At 35.4% G+C, this 22,479-nt stretch overlaps 4 protein-coding genes across 4 annotated transcripts in view; 2 read left to right on the top strand and 2 right to left on the bottom strand.

Annotated features, from left to right (window-relative positions):
- The window catches only part of LOC111413378 (chaoptin-like), a 54,306-nt gene extending 40,055 nt beyond the window's left edge, over positions 1–14,251 (bottom strand). Inside the window, exon 1 of the mRNA XM_071194505.1 lies at positions 14,009–14,251. Coding sequence (XP_071050606.1) covers positions 14,009–14,033 — 25 coding nt within the window. The 5' untranslated portion in view covers positions 14,034–14,251. The remainder of the gene's footprint in view (positions 1–14,008) is intronic.
- On the top strand, positions 705–1,731 carry LOC111413379 (chymotrypsin-2-like). The gene is made up of 3 exons (XM_071194504.1): positions 705–767; positions 863–1,043; positions 1,100–1,731. The coding sequence occupies exons 1-3, from the start codon at positions 722–724 to the stop codon at positions 1,632–1,634; spliced, it is 762 nt and encodes a 253-aa protein (XP_071050605.1). The 5' UTR covers positions 705–721; the 3' UTR covers positions 1,635–1,731.
- On the top strand, positions 9,007–10,029 carry LOC111413412 (chymotrypsin-2-like). The gene is made up of 3 exons (XM_023044375.2): positions 9,007–9,124; positions 9,187–9,367; positions 9,424–10,029. Exons 1-3 carry the CDS (start codon positions 9,079–9,081, stop codon positions 9,956–9,958), a joined length of 762 nt encoding a protein of 253 aa, XP_022900143.1. The 5' UTR covers positions 9,007–9,078; the 3' UTR covers positions 9,959–10,029.
- A 4,569-nt stretch (positions 14,252–18,820) lies between the features above and the next one.
- LOC111413413 (chymotrypsin-2-like) lies at positions 18,821–19,777 on the bottom strand. Its single transcript, XM_023044376.2, has 3 exons — positions 19,680–19,777; positions 19,440–19,620; positions 18,821–19,382 (listed from the first exon to the last, which is right to left on the bottom strand). Exons 1-3 carry the CDS (start codon positions 19,723–19,725, stop codon positions 18,854–18,856), a joined length of 756 nt encoding a protein of 251 aa, XP_022900144.2. The 5' UTR covers positions 19,726–19,777; the 3' UTR covers positions 18,821–18,853.
- Between the last annotated feature and the right edge of the window lie 2,702 nt (positions 19,778–22,479).

Here is a 22,479-nt window from a genome sequence, read left to right as displayed (position 1 = left end):
TCGTCACTGAGGGAAAAAGAAGGCGTGTTTTACCGATTCTCGCGTCTTTTCCTTATTTTGATTTTCATCTTGCCGTAACGGTTACGTCTTTTCCGGTTTCCGGAATAAATTACGTTTCGGTCTGCTCGCGCCCGGGTGTAGCTCGGGGCTTAAAAGCTTCCTTCTTTGAAATATCTCTCGTCCTCACGTTTTCTTTCAATTGTCGCGAACAATTTCCGAACATCGCACTAAATGGAAATTATCCGATATTTCTGTTAAAGTTGGAGATAAAAAAATCTTCCGAAACATTTAAATTATTATTAGTAATGTTTTACATCTAATTTCAACCAAAAATCGTAATCTTTAAAACTGTTTTTAATCTTTCATTTGTAACCAAAAAAGTACCGTTGTCGTTACTTAAATCAATCAATAATATTGATATAAGTTGACGACACTCATTGAAACGTATTAGTTCTAACTTAAGATAACACTTATCAATCGAAAAGATCAAATTAAGATATTTCAGGGATTTCAAATAGCGAAATCGTTGGTTTGCGATTTTTTTGGTAATTAAGAAATTTAGAACAAGATGAAATTGTTGAGATTTTTAGATAAGTTAAGAAATAACTATTGTTTTTAATGTTTTATAAATTATCTCAGAATATCTGTCAACGAAAAAATTGGTATAAAAGCGTTGGTTGAATGTGTTGTCAGTATCACTTTGTTACCCACCAGCAGCAAGATGAAACTATTCGTTGTTCTCGCAGCGTTCGTGGCATGCATTGCCGGTAAGAAAATATACAATTTTTAATGTATTTATGTAACATTTATTATTATAATAACATTATTTTTAATGTTATTACTTGCAATATTTGTGTTTCAGCTACTCCCATGGTCAGAATTGACCCAGAAGATGACTGGAGAGTAGTAGGTGGTTCAACCGCCAGCGGTGGTCAATTCCCTTTTATCGTTTCCCAAAGGAGTGGTTCCACCACCAGTCACATGTGCGGTGGTTCCATTCTTAACAGCAGATGGATTCTTTCTGCTGCTCACTGTCTTACTGGGTATAACAATTTTGATAAATTTTCTTTAGAAATGTTTTTGAAATAACTCATTGCAGATCTGGAACCGTTACTTTCGTAGCTGGATCTAACCAACTCCTTTCTGGAGGAACCAGATTTTCCGTCAGCAGACGTATCTTGCACGCTAACTACAACCCAAGCACCATCGCCAACGATGTCGCTGTTGTCCAATTAGGCAGCAACATTGCATTCACCACTGTTATTCAACCAGTCTCTTTGACAACTTCCGTTGTTGGTGGAAACGTTGCCGTCACTCTCGCCGGTTGGGGTCGTTTGTCCCAAGGTGGTTCTATCCCAAATAACTTGCAATTCTTGCACAAATCGACCATCACCAACGCCGTTTGCCAATCCCGTGTCAGCCCCAACCCAATCTTCGCCACCAGTCTTTGCACCACCACCCCATCCGGACAAGGAGCTTGCCATGGTGACTCTGGTGGCCCATTGGTTCTCCGTGGAACTTTTACCCAAGCTGGTATTGTCTCCTGGGGTATCCCATGCGGTCGTGGATTCCCTGATGTCTATGCTAGAGTATCATCCTTCATTGCCTGGATCAACAACGCCATCAGTTCTTAATTTTTTTTTCTCAAATATTTTTGTATAATTTGATCATTGTAAAAACCATAATTTTAATGTAACAATTATTTTGTTATTCCGATAAATAAAGTAGGTGTGATTTTTTAATTTTCAAAAATGTTTGATTAATGATAAATCGAATTACACAGCATTAAGTATTTCACAACTTCAAGATCTCTCTAAGTTTATTGTCAACTCCAGTGTGTTTAGTTGACGATTTGAACACATTCTTTTTGTAATGAAGCTGTAAAAGAAAAAATGTTTGTGGAACTACAATAGAAAAGTTATTGGAAGGTGATCATTTCGTTCTCAAATATAAAGCTTGGATGACCTAATTCTTATGATATTGAGATTTGATATGATGGTGGTAAATGATTGTGTATTCCCTAATAATTTTGATTTGAGCATACCTTTTACTCGTGAGACATGGAAGATTGGTCTTTATGTCTTTTTCAAATATTTTTTCAAATGCTAAGTTTTCCAATATGCTCTGTTTGCGAGATGATTGGAGAAATGCGAACAGAAATGCAGAGAATGACTTCACGATATGATGAATTGGTTGAGTCGGTACAATTTTGTAGTCAGCGGGTAACAGATTTTGAGGCGACTGTGAAGCGCTTTCAGGATCAATTGAAGATTATAGATAAGCTGAATGCCGAAAATATGTCGCTGCGCAAACAAGTAGATGATTTGTCTGGTCGTGTTGGTGACCTGGAACAGTACTCCCGAAGAAATAACTTAGAACTACAGGGCGTTCCGGAAAAAGATAAAGAAGATCTTTTGATGGTGTTGAAAACCATGGGTGATTTTATTGGGGTTCCTGTGTCTTCAACGGATGTGGACGCAGCTCATCGTGTCCCGCACGGTCCTGGAAATCAAAATCAAAATCGTGGAACGAATCCTAAGGGTATTGTGGTCAGGTTTTGTAGTCGTCTCACCAGAGATAACTTTCTGGCTGCTGCAAAGCTAAAGAAGCGTTCTGGTCCTCCGGGTTCGCCACCTGGCCTGTCTATTGATGGTGTCTCTGAACGCTGTTTCATCAACGAACATCTGACGCCTGCGAATAAGTTTTTGTTAAGTAATGTAAGGAAGGTTGCCAGAGAGAAGGGCTACAAGTTTGTCTGGACGCGTGATTGTAGAGTTTACGTCCGTAAGAATGAAACTGCGCGCCCTATAGTAATTAGGAAAGTCACCGATGTTGATAAACTTTAATTTTTCTGCTTTTTTACTGTATATTTTTTCTCGATGATATTATTTGTACAATGGCTTTATCTTTTTATTATCAGAACGTTCGGGGTCTTCGCACCAAACTGCAATCTTTGCATAATAACCTCTTGAATGCGGATTTTGATGTCGTGTGCCTCACTGAAACGTGGTTACATCCCGGTATTTATTCCTCTGAAGGGTTTCCTTCCTCCTTTAATGTTTTTAGATGCGATCGCCCGAACGTCGCCGACAACAGTTTGCGCGGTGGGGGTGTTCTTATTGGAGTTGCAGCGTATCTTCAGTCCGCCTGGTTCACTGGTGTTGACGCTGTCGGTGTAACGTTGCGCTCGGGATGCACGACGATTCATATTTGTTGCGTTTATATTCCCCCTCACGATATTACTTCCCTAAATAATTTTTTAAATCAATTAACCTTAATTATCGAAAGTAAACCTAATGATCGTTTTATAATTTGTGGAGACTTTAATTTGCCTGAATTAAACTGGTCACTTGACTTGGATTCCGGTTTCGCCACTGCTTCCGGATCCGTCAGCGCCCGCTCCAGTGAATTTCTGGATGTTCTTTCCCTTTGCGGACTTAACCAACTAAATTATCATAAAAATTCTTATGTAAACACACTTGATCTTGTTATTACGAATTCTGCTGATGTACATCAATTATCTCTTTGTAGTGATCCATTGCTTCCTGAGGACAGTGCGCACTCCACTCTAAAGTTTTCCTGCTCAATTTCATTTACTCGTTCATTATCTATACATCATGGTGATGCTTTTTGTTTTAGAAAAGCCCGGTTTCCTGAATTGAATGAGTACTTTAATGGAATTGACTGGGAATCAGAGCTCGCTGGTCGTGATATCAATGACGCTGTTCAAATTTTTTATAACTATGTTAATACTGCTATTCGCGAATTTGTCCCTTTAAAACGCAAAGCTATCAAGGGTTTTCCCAGTTGGTTTTCATATAGTACCATTAAAGTAATTCGAGAGAAAAGGAGGGCGCACTGTAGATGGAAGCGTTTTAAAAACCGACTTGACTACCTCACTTTTTCAATTCTAAGGAGTCGTGCAAAGTATCTAATCCATCACAATTACATGGAGTATGTTAAAAGAGCTGAAAGTAATATGCAATCTGATCCAAAGGTGTTTTGGGCTTTTACTAGGTCTAAGAAGCGCGCGGATGTCATTCCTTCTACGATGTCATGGAATGGAACTGTTGTCGGCGATGGTGTCGGAGTATGCTCATTGTTTGCTGATTTCTTTTCTTCGGTTTTTGTGGATCCTGCTCCAATCCAGCAGAATGTCGATTGTATAGAAATGGATACCCTTCCTTTGAGTCAGATGCAGTTTGACAGAATTGAGGTTGAGGAGGCCCTGATGGGCGTCAGGGTTACAGACAGTATAGGTACTGATGGTATTCCATCAATTTTAATCAAGGAATGTTCACACTCTCTGTCCCTTCCTTTAACTATTTTATTTAATGCTTCATTGAAAGTGGGTGTCTTTCCTTTATTGTGGAAGCGGGCTTTTGTTCTTCCCATTTTTAAATCTGGGGACCGTGGTGCTATATCCGATTACCGCCCCATATCTATTTTGCCAGCATTTGGGAAAGTGTTTGAGAAAGTAGTTCATGCACGTCTATTCTTTGCCCTTAAGTCTAAAATCAATTCTAGACAACATGGTTTTTTTGCTGGTCGCTCGGTGGAGAGTAACTTGCTTGAATATACCCAGTATATCTTATCTAATCTGGATGATTCTTGTCAGGTTGATTCAGTTTATACGGATTTTAGTAAAGCTTTCGACCGGGTGGATCACAACTTACTTCTGTTCAAACTAAAGAAGTTTGGTGTTCAGGGAAATCTTTTGCAATGGCTTGCTTCCTATCTGAAGGAGAGATGCCAGATTGTTTCGGTTAATGGTTTTTTCTCTAATCCTGTGTCGGTTCCTTCTGGTGTTCCACAGGGTAGCCATCTGGGCCCTTTACTGTTTAATATTTATGTTAACGACATATTTGACGTCGTTAATTATGCCCAATGTTTAATGTATGCTGACGATTTAAAACTCTTTCTCCGTATCTCCTCACCTCTTGATTGTTCTAACTGCAATCTGACTTAAACAATCTACATGCTTTTTGCTTAAATAATCGCCTTTCATTAAACTTATCAAAGTGTAATGTTATTTCCTTCTCTAGGAGGGTGAACACAATCCACTACAATTATAGCGTCGCTGGTGAGAGGTTGCAACGTGTCTCATTTATTAGAGATTTGGGTGTTACATTTGATTATAAATTATTATTTGATAAACATATCGATACTGTTGTCTCCAAAGCCTGGCGTATGTTAGGATTTATTATGAGATCAACGGTAGCTTTTTCAAACATTGCTGCAATTAGAAATCTCTATTTTGCCTATGTTTACAGCACACTTAACTTCTGCAGCGTTGTTTGGAATCCTCAGTATCTCTCGTATAAATCTAGAATTGAGCGTATTCAATCTAAATTCCTCAAATACCTTTGTTTTAAATTTTCCATTCAATACATTGATTACGAATCAACTTGCACTTGTTTTCGTATGTTAACCCTCAACCAGCGTCGCTTTTGTGGGGATATATTATATTTTTACAAACTTCTGAACAACAAGTGTGATTCTCCAATGCTTGTTGGTTCTATATGTGTTCACGTTCCTCCGAGATTACTTCGCTTTGATTTTCTATTTATGACACCTACTCCTAGAACCAATGCCTGTCAAAACTCTCCTTTATTGAGAATGGCAAGATCGGCAAATCGTGTTAACATAGATCTGTTTCAGCATTCTTTCTATGCATTTAAAAAACTGCTCTTTGCTGCAGTTGGTGTGTTGCCTCGAGCATTCATTTGATATATGATATATTTATATCACCTAAACTTAGTTTTAGTTTTTTTTTCCTTTTGAATCCCTTTTGTACTATTAATGTTAATTCATTATTATTATTATTGTGAACTGTAATTCTATTTTATTTGTATACAATTGGTTGTTTGTGGTACAGTATTATTGGGTTCGACCTGTTTCTGTACCCACATGAAATAAATAAATAAATAAATAAATATTCAGTAAAATGTTTTTTAATTGATATCAGAAACCTATCTCTATGGCCTCTGAACAAGTACATACATAAACTGGAAGGAACGAAATTGACGTAGTTAAGAAATAGATATTCTATGTCTTCGCTTGTAGCAGACTTTGTTGTGCAAGTAACGAACTGCACTCTTTAATAATCAGCTTGCCTAATTAACGTATACCATCGATTTTGAACGTTTAATTGAGTAGGTATTATGTATTTTACCAATAAGATTCCAGAAATGAAGTAATACAGGGTGTTGAATAATATAACGTATGTTATAGCGCTGGTTAACACTTCTTCGTAACGAATAACGATTTGCTGTCTTTTGTTGTAACGAATTATTTATTAATTATAACGAAGGTACGACACGACTCAAAACGACGCTCTTACAAAAATCTTATTATTAGTGACGCGCTTGTTGTCAACAACAACGAAAACAAAACAAAAACTTCTTATTGCTATGATTCTTGACAAATCGAAAAACTAATTTAAATACAAATAAAAAAAGCAAAAATGTGTATAAAAAAGATACAAATTACAACACAGTGTGTAGCATCTAAAAATCCAAAGGGACTCAGAAAAACGGTAAGTCTGGCAATGCGAATGTCAAATCTCGAAAAAAATAATACCCCAATATAAACATATCCCAAATTTTGTATTAGTTGTATTAGTATTAGTATCTGGTTTTCTTTTGCGATCTTGGCTAAACTCAAAACAGAGAATGTAGAAGCTTACATGATTAAGCCGAGGTAGGTTGCGACTGATTCACTGCAACTAATACCATATCCAGTCAAAGCTTAGAAACACTTTGCAGCGGCTCCGTTTCAACCGAATTCGTCTGATCAAACTCTTGGTCGCTTTTGAATGAAGCAGTTTTTCAGCTGGAACTTTTTTACTTACAATCTGTTTTAAATAACCACATTATCAAAATAAGACTGGTCAACTTCGAGGAAATTATCATGAATTACTTAAAAAAGTCACAAAATACTAGTTCAGTATTTAGTATTGACACAAACGTTGGTGAAGTTCTTGTTCTTTTTTTAGATTCCTCATTAGTCTATAACATATCCATTATCCATATCATTAAGTGTTCAATATCAGAGCAACAAAGTAAGCAGCTATCTATTTCATGGCATCTATTGGCGATATCACCTGCCCAACTAAAAAGTACGACTTTCACCTGAGTTATACAATGAACGCCAAACTATAAAACTATCTTAGGTAATGGCGTAGTTTGCTGTAAATGCACTATTGTATATCAGGTATAACACATTACTCATATGTCTAAGTAATTATCACGTTATCATAATTGTCACGTTGGATCCTCAAAGGATCTGAGTGACCTTTCACCAAGTAAGGTATTAATGTTCGTTAAGAGCATTGGACTGCACGGTGAAATTTGATAACGATATCTATCGGGGTACAATAGATCCTTAGGGTCGCGGTGCAAGGTTGGTTGGTCCGCCTACCCGATATGTAGTCTATTTAATGTACCTTTTACTGCTTACTATTTTTTCCTTTGAAGTTTCTTCTCTTATCCATGAAAGCAAGATTTCGTTAATGCCCATCTAGGGTTCCAATAAGGTTGATTTGATGTCGCAACATTTTTCATTCACACTTTTGCAGTGTTGGTATTCTTCCTTATTTTCCAAAGTTTTCAAGTTTTTTTTTACGTCAACCTGCAGTGATTTGCAACTGATTTGATACAATTCTTATATCTCGTGTTTACTAAGACCTTGTCTATTTTGCTTGTCAGTTTCTTGTTATCACTTTTATCCACCAAGTATTTTTCCATCAAGTCGTTCAGTTTAGTCGTTGCATTAATTGTATTAACCCACACACGTACTTGTCACATCTATTATAGTGATATCTCTTGTCTTTAATGATTTAAGCATATGTTTGATTACTTTGTAGAATAGCTCAATTTTTTCGTCGGATTTGTCTGCAGGAGGGGCATATATTTGTAAAATATTTATTGAGTTAGTCTGTATTTGTAGGAGCATTATTCGATTTGAGATAGGGACAAAATTGATGACGGACGCCATAGTCTCTTTTGAGACTCTAATTGGGACACCACGTCTGCGATAATTATCTTTATCTCCAGAGAAGTAGAATTTGGCTTTATTGGAACTTGGTCATGATTTTTCCATCTTGATTCACTGATTCCCAAGATGCTACGTTTCCGTTTTTGCACTTTATGTATAATATTACAGATTTTTTCACGTTCATACATGGATCTTGCGCTGCCTGCAGTTGTTTCCTCTTGCTGGCTTGATCCTTACGGCGTTGATTGTTTGATTGTTCGCCCTTTCTCTACACATTCTAAAGAAACTTTTTCTTTCAAGATTGGATGTAAATTTTCACCTATTCTACTTATAGTTCTTCATTACCAATAATCTCATCATACGTATCTTTGCTTCTAGATAGTAGTCTTTGATATTATCTGTTAGAGAGAAAATTAATTCAAAATAGGTCATTATAAATATTGGAATATGTGGAGAGAATCTAGCGTTATCTACATAAGTACATGGGCAGAAGTTTATTAAGGAAATATTTTACCAGACGTGTTATTTATTATAATTAATCTTGACTACTTTTTTAGATTTAGTTGAAGACAAGATCTCGATGTATTTTTAGTTCAAGTGGTATCGAAGCGGAACAAGCAACAAAAATAAAGCTATAATGATTTTCGTCTTCACAGCGTTATCTTTAAAAATTATTTGTAAATTATAAATAGGTAGGCAAAAAAAGTCCCGTCTTCTTTACTTAGATTAATCAATGTTATTAGCATGTTGTAGATAATCATTTTTTACGTGTCATGATTGTCATTTAAGATAACCCTTATCATCCGAAAAAATTATATTTTAAAATTATTTAACGTTATAAAATACGTACGGTGTCGATTTTTGGCAATGAAGAGATTAGAAATGAGATGAAATTGTCTTGTGCTTATCTTACGCAAAATAAAATTGATTCGCTTGAGACTTGTTCAGATTTTTAGATAAGTTAAAAAATTATATTTAATTCTGTTATGATTGATCTCAGGATATCCTTCAAAGAAAAGTTTGGGTATAAAAACCGTGGTTAAACTGCGGTTTGCATCACTTTCTTCTAATAATCGCAAGATGAAGGTATTCGTTGTACTCGCAGCTTTCGTGGCGTGCATTGCCGGTAAGATAATAAATAATTTTTAAAGTTTTTTTTATGTGGAAATTGTAATGTTTATGTTTCAGCTACTCCCATGGTCAGAATTGACCCAGAAGATGACTGGAGAGTAGTTGGTGGTTCAACCGCCAGCGGTGGTCAATTCCCTTTCATCGTTTCCCAAAGGAGTGGTTCCACCACCAGTCACATGTGCGGTGGTTCCATTCTTAACAACAGATGGATTCTTTCTGCTGCTCATTGTCTTACTGGGTATACCAATTTTGATAAATTCTTTTTAGGAATGTTTTTAAAATAATCCATTGCAGATCTGGAACCATCACTTTCGTAGCGGGATCTAACCAACTCCTTTCTGGAGGCACCAGATTTTCCGTCAGCAGACGTATCTTGCACGCTAACTACAACCCAAGCACCATCGCCAACGATGTCGCTGTTGTCCAAGTAGGCAGCAACATTGGATTCACCACTGCTATTCAACCAGTCTCTTTGACAACTTCCGCCGTTGGTGGAAACGTTGCCGTCACCCTCGCCGGTTGGGGTCGTTTGTCCCAAGGTGGTTCCATCCCAAATAACTTGCAATTCTTGCACAAATCGACCATCACCAACGCCGTTTGCCAATCTCGTGTCAGCCCCAACCCAATCTTCGCTAGCAGTCTTTGCACCACCACCCCATCCGGACAAGGAGCTTGCCATGGTGACTCCGGTGGCCCATTGGTTCTCCGTAACACTCGCACCCAAGCCGGTATTGTTTCCTGGGGTATCCCATGCGCACGTGGATTCCCTGATGTCTACGCTAGAGTATCATCCTTCATTGCCTGGATCAACAATGCCATCAGTTCTTAAATTTTTGAATGTAGTGGTACTGTTTGTTTTGATTTTTGTAAAAATGAAAAATAAAGTAATTCAATAAATAATTAGTATTTTAATAATATTGATACTTTATTAAAGAAAACATTGAGAACAATTAAAAGTTAAAGAAAACGAAATGAACAGTTTCTCCTTTGATTAAAACAAAGATTTATTAATAAATAATATGCGTCATGTTAACTTAATTAACACGATGCGTGTAAATGTAAATCAAAAAGCGATAGTGATCTAATTAAAGTTATTTTAACCTTAATCAACATGATAAACACTTAACAGTTAAACGTTATAATATTGTTATGATCATACATTTGGTTCATAAAAATGAACCAAATGAAAGTTATTATGTGCGAAGAGGGAACTATAGAACCATAACATTTTTTGACCTTGACCTTATTTTCAAGGTTATATGAAGGTCACGACTCATTTTTTAAATGGCACCGTATGTTTTTGATTGCAAAATCTGAATCTATGGATAAACGTAAAATAATTAAAAAAAAAAAGAAAAATTACCGTGTGGTTTTGCCAGTACGACGGCGAAACATCTTTTGTAGACAAAATCTAAATAATTTTTGTATTCAAATAGTAAATAGTAATAGTTGATACTATTAATCAACAACAAAGTATAAAATTTATAATTTATAATAATTTATAATTTATAATTAATGACTTAGTTTAAACACTTTGCCTGAATGTAAAACGATGGCAGAATTTGTTGCCAAGCAGTTTTTATGCAAATTTAGTTTTACCTGTTACATTTTAAAACAATTCAACCAATTAAGTCTCTGAAAGCGCTATTCTGAAAATATCAACATAAGCAATTTCACGAACTCTTGTTTTTTATGCGTTATTCTGTTATCAAATTGACAAAGGCGGAGAAATGTCGGAACCCTTTAGATCTCTTTCCAAAGGTATTTTCGGCGAGCCAGGTCATCCGACGTACCTCTTCTGGATTTTTTTGTTGTGCATTCTTAAATAGTATTCTAAGAATTAAGAACTAGACAATGTATCGAAGAGGGTAGGAAAACGTTTAAAAATTCATAAATCTTATTTGTTCTTGCTAGATTATAAACGTTAGTTAATTGTTTCTGAAGAAGTTTCAATTTTTTTCAAAAGATATTTGCTGTTGTACTGGCAAAACCACACAGTAAAATTTTTTTTTAATTACTTTAGTTTTATCCACAGATTCAGATTTTACAATAAAATACAGGGTGTCCCGTTAAGCGTACGGAGCGGCTGTATCTCTAGAACGGTAAGGCCAAGAGGTTTGGGAAAAAAATCCTTATAAGCAAAGTGACCAAGAGAAATAGCTGGAAATTATTTTGAAGTTCGTAATTCGACCGCTAGAGGGCGTAACTGCCATTGAGAAACATAAAGTTGCCGCTATCTCAGAAACTTAGACGATGAGCTATAAGTTTGACAACATCATTTAATAGCTTGGATAATACCGCATCGCTTTTGTTTTGCGATATTTCTCCTATCTGTCATAATAAGGGAGGGGGAGGCCAATGCGTTTTCATATGTTTACATTTTAATATCTCCTAGACCATTCAACCGATTTGAATGTTTTCGATGCTGTTTGAAAGAGTATTTTATGCTCTTTTTAAAGATATTTTCAGTAAGACCGTCTGCTTTAAAACAAATGAGCTAGAGGACGTTATCTGCAGCAATTACATATTTTTATGATTTTTGAAGAAAAGGTAAATGGAACGATACTATTTACTTCACAGACCCTTAGTCACCTTAAAATTTGCTAAATTTTAGTGAAAACCGCATCTCGATATCGCCACCCGTTCTCGAGTTATAGAAGAAAATGTTAAAAACTCGAGTGCCATCAATCGGTTTCAGTTATATCATCGAGAAAAGCAAATCACATTACCATGGTAACTGTAAACATGTCATTTACTAACGCAGAAGCGTATGATAGAGCGTATGATGATTTATTTTCAATGTTTCGAATACGATGCAACTGCATGGCAAAAATGTGCAATGCAATTACGACAAAGAAAGACATTTTTCTCTACCGATTATACCGATTATGATAACAGACTGAACTATTACCATTGACTTTTAAATATGATTTGGGCAAATCCAAACCTTTTATCACAAATGCTATGAATGCATGAAGCATCTGTCCACAAGCTGATGTAAACTTGCATAATATGCATTCTTGGTTCGAGAAAAACCCACATTGCTTTCACCCCTTTGTCTATTGGGTAGACTAAACGACCTGACTTTTCAAAAAAAACCAATAACCAGGGAAAATATGACAAAACACTAAATACCAGTAGAAACGTATCTAGGGCCGAGACTTAAGCAGCGCTTTTTTTTTCGTCGAAACTAGATTAAATAAATGCATCGAGGTTTATGAAAGGCATTTAGCACATTAGTGAGTTATTTTTGCCAAAAATTTAAGTTATTCTAAGTGTTTTAGTTTATTTTGTTTTATTATCATTGTTGATGTTTCACTGATCCGTTGGCTTTTCAACACGCCTCAAAAGTAGTTTTGAAGCAGTTCTAAGCTTGGATAAAGTGTTCTAGAAGGTTCTAGATAATAAAATTATTGTTCTCTCTTATTTGTTTTCTAAGGTAACTTGATCCGATTAGGATATACGAATTTTTAACATTTTCTTTTATAATTCGAGAATGGATGGAGATATCGAGATGCGGTTTTCACTAGTATTTAGCAAATTTTATGGTGATTAATGGTCTGTGAAGTAAATAATACCGTTCCAATCAACTTTTTTCCAAAAATCATAAAAATATGTAACCGCTGCAGATAACGCCCTCTAGCTTATTTGTTTTAAACCAAGCGGTCTTTCTGAAAATATCTTTTAAAAGAGCATGAAATGCTCTTTCAAACAAGACCAAAAATATTCAAATCGGTTGAATGGTCCAGGAGATATTAAAATGTAAACATTTGAAAAGGCATTGGCCCTCCCCCTCCCTTATTATGACAGATATGAAAAATATTGCAAAACAAAAGCGATGCGGTATTATCCAAGCTACTAAATGATGTTGTCCAAGTTATAGCTCATCGTCTAACTTTCTGAGATAGCGGGAATTTTATGTTTCTCTATGGCAGTTACGCCCCCTAGCGGTCGAATTACGAACTTCAAAATAATTTCCAGCTATTTCTCTTGCCCACTTTGCTTATAAGGATTTTTTTCCCAAACCTCTAGTCCTTACCGTCATTGAGATACAGCCGCTCCGTACGCTTAACGGGACAGCCTGTATATAGGGTGCCATTTAAAGAATCGCTCGTGATCTTCAGTGACCTTCATATAACCTTGAAAATAAGGTCAAAGTCAAAAAATGTTATCGTCATATGGTTTCTCCCTTTGCACAGAACAACTTCCATTTTTATGTAAAATGAACCGTTCTCGAGATAATCGCTTGTCTCACGTTAAATGGACCAGCCTGTATATACAATACAAAGAATAAACGGAAATAACAAGGAACATATTTACGAAGAACTGCAGAAACCAGTGCAGAGCTTACATATAGCAATAGTGGAACTTCACTTTTAATAGTTTCCCATAATTAAATAAGCATATTATTATATTCTTTTGAATTATCTTCATGTTTATTTCTAATTGTATTCAAAATCCAAATTAAATGTAAAGTTATATACCTCAAAATGTATATGGTTTTGCTATGGGCGCATTCGTCCGGCTAAAACTATCTTACAAAAGTATATTTATTTCATCAATTACTCTCTGCATCTTAAACACGTTCCATTTGTAGTCACACAGTTGTGTTTGTTACATTAGCATATTGTAATATTATACTTGTGGTGCATGTGATTTTTATATTATTGTTTGCTGCTGTTAATACTTTAAAAATGTATACCAATTGAAAAGTGTGAATACAGAAAATGTACCAATATATTCAAACGTAATCTGATTCGGAAAATAGCAAAAATTGCATTAATACAACCAAGGCAGACCGGTTAGTGGCTTTGCCCAATACGGACGTGTTTTACTAAAAAGTTTAAAGTTTTAGAAGTTAAATATTTAAATTACTTACGTAATGAGTGACACGGAGGGGTCATTTTCTTCCGTGACTAGAGGACGGAAACGTGGACGACCCAAACGCGGAACTACATCGTCACAAACTAAGAGACCAGATCTTAAAAAAACACCACCGAAGAATCTGCCACATGGCGATCCAGGGACGTCAACACAAAGGCAAAGCGGGTTATTCAAAAAACCACAAAAACTGGATTTTACAAAACAAGGTAATAATTCAACAAATAACACAAAAAAATAAACCAAAATACAAATAAACATATTACGTACGCGTTTAATGACAAAATGAAACAGCTAAACAAAGAACTCACTACGATTTTTGAAATTACACCCAAATCAAAAACATTAACAAGAAGTCAACTGTCTCTCCACTGGAGCGAAATTCAATTTGCAAACAATGTAGTTCATAATGACATAATCAGCGACACTAAACAAGGTTTTCTAATTAAATCTAAAGAAAACAAAAACACAATATATAAATTACTAAACATATTAAAAGAAAAACAAATTATCGGAGATTTCATAGAAAGTAAACCTAGACCAACAATGAAAAATACATTAAATAACAAATCCAACTCATTTTCCGTAATCATATGCGATGTGGAACTAGATATTGTAGATGAAGATATTAGCAACTTCCTCAATGATAAGCTTATCTTTCATCGATACTGTAAACGAATAATATCACGCGCTACCAACAATCCAACACGAAAAATAAGAATTATTACAGGTGAAGTCAACGCTTTTCAAAAACTTGTACAAGAAGGATTATACTATAGACATAAACATTACAAAACAATCGAAAGCAATGCACCACCACCTGCTCCCATCCCTTGCGGGAAATGTACAAGTTTTGCACACACGACAGATGCTTGCAATGAGACACAGCGATGTGGTAAATGCAAAGAAAACCACAAAACCCACAACTGCACTACAGACCTTCCCATATCTTGTCTAGCTTGCGGGGAAATAGGACACCAGGCATGGTCTTTTAAATGCAAAAAGCGCCCCCTTAAACCCATTGAAGGACTGCCCACAATTCAAGTAAAATCCGCTAACAAAAAAACCGAGGAAATCAATGAACAAGTAGTCAAAACTTCAAGAATTCATAAACCGATGTCGATGCACGACTACATAATTGACACATACATATACGAATTAAATAAACCAGAAAATCAGAACAGAAATGAATTAATACAAAAACTAAGAGCTCGTTTCGCAGACCAATTCCAAATAGATACCTTTGTCAATATATCTGGCAACCGTGCTTATATAGTAATGCTGGATCGCCTAGATAATGACGCACCACCAGCAACAATTCCCTCTCACGGACAACAGAGCAACATCAGCTTAACATCTCCAGAGTTGGAAGACAGTAATTCACATGTCGTCCTCACAACCGAATCAATCTGCGATATTCAAAATACGATGGAGATAGCAGATACAGAACCAAGAGAACCCGGCTACATATAGCAACTACCAGAACCTGAGACTAACAGAGAGGAAATTAACAACGACTCAGTTCCCAAAGAATGTATAAACGTCATTTATGCAAACATTAACAGCTTTAACAATAAGAAATCCCTAATTTACAACTATATACAAAAAAATGACATAGACATGATGCTATTTGTAGAAACTAAAACAAAGACAGATCAACATATTAAATACAGAGACTGGCAAGTAATTCAAAAGCAAGGTTACATAACCAATAAGACAAGAGGCGGGTCCCTCATATTGCTAAAACCAACAATACCTCTAGGTAAAGCAAACCCACCATCTATTAACAGACCTCTCAATGAATGCCTCCACTTCACCATCCCTTTCGATAAAGAACAAATCCACATCTTTCTTGTGTACATCCACCCACATCAGCCTCTCGAAAAAAACATTTTCTCTAAAGCAGCACAATATAAATATGTCATAATAATAGGTGATTTCAACCTTAACCCATCTAAACGCAAACAATTGCAATCGTTCCTAGACAACTCTTATTTCAAAAAAAGACATACAGACCCTACATTCCTGATGCCGGCAAACAACGACACAACCCCGGATATATTAATCCACACTGAAAATATTACAGAAATTGTAAAAGACATTAGTCTTACTGGTGATCTATGCTCCGACCACTTGGCGATAACATTCAAAATCTTCACAAATCAAACCCCACCAACCCAGGCTGAAATGTTAAAATATAACCTAACTAGAACCAACGCACAAAAAGTAAACGAAGACATGACAATCTTTATCAACGAATCCAGAACAACAGCATTGAACGAGAACTTCATACAAGACTTTCACAACTCCCTTACACAAGCGATAATACGTCACTCACCGAAAACGAGGTACACTCCATATATATATACACTCCCCAACTACATTCTCGAAATAATTCATAACAAAAGACGAGTATACAGAGAATACAAAAGAACAAACAACAGAATATTGAAAAATGAATTAAACATAGAAAACAAAAGAATACAAAAATTAATCCAAAAATACCAACTGGATCGTTGGTTAGTAACATGCAGAGAAATAGAAACAGATCGCGGCAGAACATATTGGCAGAAAATCAAAAAAGTTACAAAATACAAGAAGAGCGGCGACATTCCGACAATAACGTACAACAATATAGAATATAGAACCGATCAACAAAAATGCGATATTCTTGCCCAACACTTTCAAAGTGCATTCACCCCCAAACCAAACCACGATTATGACAATCATCACCAAGAATATATTAACGAATGGTACACAAGATTTGTAAATACTCCAACTCACGCGCATGATGAAACACCAGAAATAACTCAAGAAGAATATGACGAACATCTATTAAAAGGCAAAAGTTCATGCCCCGGCTTGGATTTAATAACAAAAAAATTACTGAGACAACTAAATCTAGAAGTACATAACTCAATCCGAAAAATTTTCAATTTCTGCATGCAAAACCTCATATTCCCATCAACATGGAAAAAAGCTACAATTATTACAATCCCCAAACCTGGCGCAAACCACTCTCTTCCACAAAGCTACCGCCCTATCACCCTACTATCAGTAATTGGAAAAATTTACGAAAGTATCCTTAATTCCAGAATTCTTCACTTTATTAACGACAAAATCCCTATATACCAATTCGGCTTCAAACGTAAACAATCAACAATTCACCCACTCATTATTCTCACAAATAACATACAAGTAATGAACGTCCATCATCGAAAAACCGCGATCTTATTTCTGGACATAAACAAAGCCTTTGACACAGTCTGGCACCAGGGACTTCTATACAAGATGGATAAATTAGGAATACCTACACCCTACATGAAAATTATAGATGCATATCTTCGCGACAGGATACTGAGCATCAAACTGAATAATGCTTCATCCTTCCCTTTCTCCCTTTCCCAAGGAGTACCTCAAGGATCCCCAATCTCACCTACCTTATACAACATCTTCTGCTATGATATATACCCTCCAACCCAGCCAAACGCCAACAATATTGATCCGGATAGCTACATACTTCAATATGCAGACGATACCACCCTAATAACACATGGAAAAAACCTTCAAATAGCAACAGAATCACTACAGACGCTATACAATAACATATCAACATGGTTCCACAAATGGAGAGTCACCCCCAATCCGGACAAATTCCAACTATTGATTCCACACTCCAGAATCACCAATCAATCCCCTCACATCACGACAGGCACATCAACTACAAAACCTACAAAGTTGGTAAAATATTTGGGCATAACCTTGGACAACAAATTAAAATTCAAAGCTCACTACAAAAAAATACAAACTGAGGTAACAAGACGAGCAAAACATTTTAGGTCATTGACTTACAAAGACAGGGGTATCTCGGTAAAATCAGCGACACAGATTTACAAAAGTATTTGCAGACCACTCCTCGACTACGGACATCTCACGACTATATGTTCTCCGAAGTCAACAAAAGAAATAATCAGTAAAGCAGAAAGAAAGTGCTTAAGAATTCTGACAAAAATTAGACACCCGAGCAACCCACTGCACAACATAAATAATGAAGATTTATACGCTAAAACAAAAGTAAAACCAATTTCAGAAAGGCATAAACTTCTGAAAGAAAAATTTTCAAAAAATGCCAAGTTAGACACCCTGGATATGATGTGCAAGACCCGAACAAACGAAGGAAGACCAAAATCATTGTACGAACACCTCAACATAAATGCACAAATATAAAAAAAATAAAAAAAAAAAAAAAAAAAAAATAAAAATATAAATGTATTGTAATTCTATGAATATTGTAAGCGGAAAGACCCGAAAAGGGTCGATAGCTTAATAAAGATATTTTCTCTCTCTTCTCTACAACCAAGGTATAACAACAACCCGATAGGACGGTTGGACATGGAGACATGAAATTGTTCATAAATTTTGATCAAATATGAACAAATAATAACGTAAAATCAAAGTTTGTTTCTTAACAGCCGAGACTGTTAAGATTCTTGTGGGGCCTGAGTCTTGTTGAAATGTCCACGGGCGTTCGTTGAAGTAAGAAATTCATCAGAATCTTATCAAGGTACTATACTATTAACTTGTGCCGATGGTTTATAAATCTGTATGTTCTTTTCATCTGAGAATATTGCTGTTACCTATCTGAAGCTAGCACAATGTTCAGAAATAATTAACTAAACAACTAATTAAATAAATAAATAACTGAAAGACTAACGTAATGATGACCAAAGTAAATGATTAAAGTAAATTTTTCTTATAAGCGAAAGATAAAACTTATTAAAACAATACTCAATTTTTTTTAATTATTTATTAAGAATCATGAAATGTCACAGAATTAAAGAATTTAAGAGGTAATAGCGTTATTAATCCAAGGTAAGAAGGAGGAAACTCTAGCGAATACATCTGGCCATCCACGAGCACATGGAATAACCCATGATGCAATACCAAGTTGAATATTAGTTCCACGACGAAGAAGTGGGCCACCAGAATCACCTTGGCAAATACCTTGACCGTTGGGAGCGAGCGAGCAAATGTTGTTAGCGAATACGGGGTGACTATGTCTATTTTGACAATCAGCGACAGTGATGGAGTTCAAATTCAACCATTGGAGATTATTAGGAATAGCTCCTCCAGTTTGGATTCTTCCCCAACCGACTACGGTAGCGGCAACAGCTCCAACATTGCCACTTTCCAAAGCAATTGGTTGGATAAGGTTACCAAAAGATATGGCGCTGGCTAATTGAACTACACCAACATCGTTGGAGATTAAAGTTGGGTTGTAATTGGCGTGAATAAGACGTCTGGAAACCGCAAAACGAACACCTCCAGTTAAAATCAAATGAGAACCAGCTACGAAAGTAATAGCTCCGGAACTATAAAATAAAAAAGAAATTAAAACCTATTTAATTTTTTACTATTTAATAATTTACCCGGTAAGACAATGTGCAGCAGACAAGATCCACCTATTGTTAATAATAGTACCACCACACATATGACTGGTGGTCGAACCACTTCTTTGGGAGACCATGAAAGGAAATTGACCAGATGCAGCGTTAGAACCTCCAACGATGCGCCAATCAAGGTTTGGGTCCACGCGGACCATAGGTCCAGCTAAAATTAAAAATAAATTAGTAATAATTGATACTTTGAAATAATTAAAAAATGTTTACCGAGGGCGCAAGCCAACAATGTCGCAAAAACAACGAAAAGCTTCATCTTTCCAGTGAAGTATTCGAAAATTCTGATTTAGCGGCCTTATAAAGCAAATCTGTATCAGCAAAATATAAATAGATCAAGATTTAAAGAGATTTCTTTTAAAATACCCAAGATAATCACTCAAATGAAGTGATAATCTTCGAAATTTATATATATTTCTATTCAATACAACAAGGTTCTTTACCAACCTTGTCTTTGATGATTATTTAAAAAGATTACGCGTTTACGCGTATGTACTTAAGATCAGTTAACATGGAATTTTATCATCGATTTTAATAATTAATTACATTAATTTGTCATTATTTTAAGTACGTTTAATAATAAGTTTTAAAGAAAACAAATCAAAAAATTAAATACTTAATAATTTTGTTATCGTTCATTTCATATTTTCTTTATTGGGATTAGATGTAGCGAGGACAAGGTTGCCAAAACATATCAAAAAAATAAAATAAAATTTAATTTAAATGAATCATCTGAGTCTATATATTTTTATTTATCTGTACAAAATTTTTCTCAAAGTTATAATTGACTTGTTCAAAATATTTCATTGTGCAACACTGAGTATATTGTCGATTTTGTTTATATGATGATATTTCTGAATATCGTCATATAATTCTGATAAACTTTTCAGATCGACATGTGTAAGATGAAAGTAAATCGTTAGAAATAAAAATGTAAGAATTTCTTTGAAAGAGAAGAAAAAAAATCATTTGTTTATGTATTACATTTTTATTTATGGAAAGACGAAATAGAACAAATAGAAGTCAAAAAAATATGGTTAATACAAATAATTCTGTGTATGGTAGAACACAGAAAAACATCAAGAAAAACAACTACAAAGAGAGCAAATAGAAGAAAGAAATGAACCTATGAATGCAACATGGGCCACTACGATGCTTTATACAGGGTGTCCCGCAACGATTGTACAAAACTGCATCAGCGTATTCTATGATCAAAAATAAACAAAAAAGCCTAATAAACATAGGTCCGAAAATGGACCATTTTCGAGATATTCAAAGATTTAGTTTCATAAGTTGATATTGTTAACATCATGAATTTAAATTTGTTTTTATAATAATTAAGTCGTTACTATGATTACGATAAGTTGTCTAATCAAAAAAAAATAATAATACTTCACGAAATTATTATTTTACTATTTAATTTAATAAAACTATTAAGTATGGCTCCTAGTAATTACTCCAAGGAAGAGATGGCGGATATGGTGTATTGTTACGGACTAGCTGATGGAAATGCGTCGTTAGCAGCTCGTCATTACGCGCAAAGGTTCCCGAACAGACGATTGCCTAATAGTCACACCTTTAGCAGACTATTTCTCAGATTAAAAGAAACGGGAAGCGTAACCCACAGCCATTCCACGGAGAGACATTACACAAGGCCGGTGGAATTAGAAGAAGCAGTTTTGAGAAGAGTCGATGAAAATACCTCAACCAGCATTAGAAGAATTTCTGCACAAGAAAACATTAACGAAACAACCGTTCACCGCATTTTAAGGGAGCAGTTGCTTTATCCTTATCATTACAACACCGTTCAAGCTCTAACAGAAAATGATGGCGAAAAAAGAGATTTTTTGTAGGTGGGCCATACAGGAAGAGGTAGTAAACGTCGACTTTCCCATAAACATTGTATTTACGGATGAAGCAACATTTACTCAAAGTGGAATTTTTAATATTCATAATGCGCATGTTTGGAGCGATGAAAAACCCCATGCAATACTAGAAACTCATCATCAGTGGCGATTCAGTGTTAATGTATGGGCTGGAGTTATAGGTGATCAGTTATTAGGTCCATTTTTTCTTCCAAAGAGATTGACAGCCGATGGCTACATACATTTTTTACAAAATGACCTTACAGAGGCATTTGATGAATTACCTCAACAAATTCTAGAAGATTGCTACTTTATGCACGATGGAGCACCAGCACATTATGCACGCGCTACTCGAGCATCCTTAAATAACAGATTTGGTAATAAGTGGATTGGCCGAGGAGGTCCTGTCCCGTGGCCACATCGTTCACCAGATTTAAATCCGTTAGATTTTTGGTGACATTTAAAACAAATTGTTTATTCTGAAGACGTTCAAAATGTGCAGGATTTGAAGAATAAAATTAGTAACGCATTTGACACAGTTAAACAAATTCCTGGTATCTTTGAACGCATTAGAAGTTCATTTAGAAAACGTATCCGTTTGTGTTTAGAAGTAAATGGTGCGCATATTGAATGTTAATTATGACTTGAATCTTTACCAATTTGTTAAATATTCGTTGTTTTTATGCTGGTTGAACGATTTTCTTCGACAATCTTTGTTACTTGTTTTGTTAAATTATTAATGAACTGTATTAATTAACTTAATATTATCTTATTATTTATTAAACTTTATCTTAACCATCGTAACCATGGTAATCATATAATTACTGCATCTAAATCGTTAGAATTAATGATGTTTACAATAGGTCAGCTTATGAAACTAAAACTTTGAATATCTCGAAATTGGTCCATTTTCGGACCTATGTTTATTAGACTTTTCTTGTCTGTTTTCGATCAGAGAATACGCTGATGCAGTATTGTACAATCGTTGCGGGCCAGCCTGTAGACAGGGTGCAAGAAATAATATGGAAAGGGATGGATACAATAGCAAAAAGAAGCCAGTATTCTATAGTTTCCAGGGAGAGCGGCAAGCTCTGAACAAAGAGAAAGTTCTTCAATTACAGTATAATCAATTTTTTTTTCAATCAAGT

This window comes from Onthophagus taurus, chromosome 2, assembly GCF_036711975.1.
Source record: "Onthophagus taurus isolate NC chromosome 2, IU_Otau_3.0, whole genome shotgun sequence".
NCBI lineage: Eukaryota > Metazoa > Arthropoda > Insecta > Coleoptera > Scarabaeidae > Onthophagus > Onthophagus taurus.
Note: the sequence above shows the minus strand (reverse complement) of the source record. Positions and strands in the feature narration are given on the sequence as shown.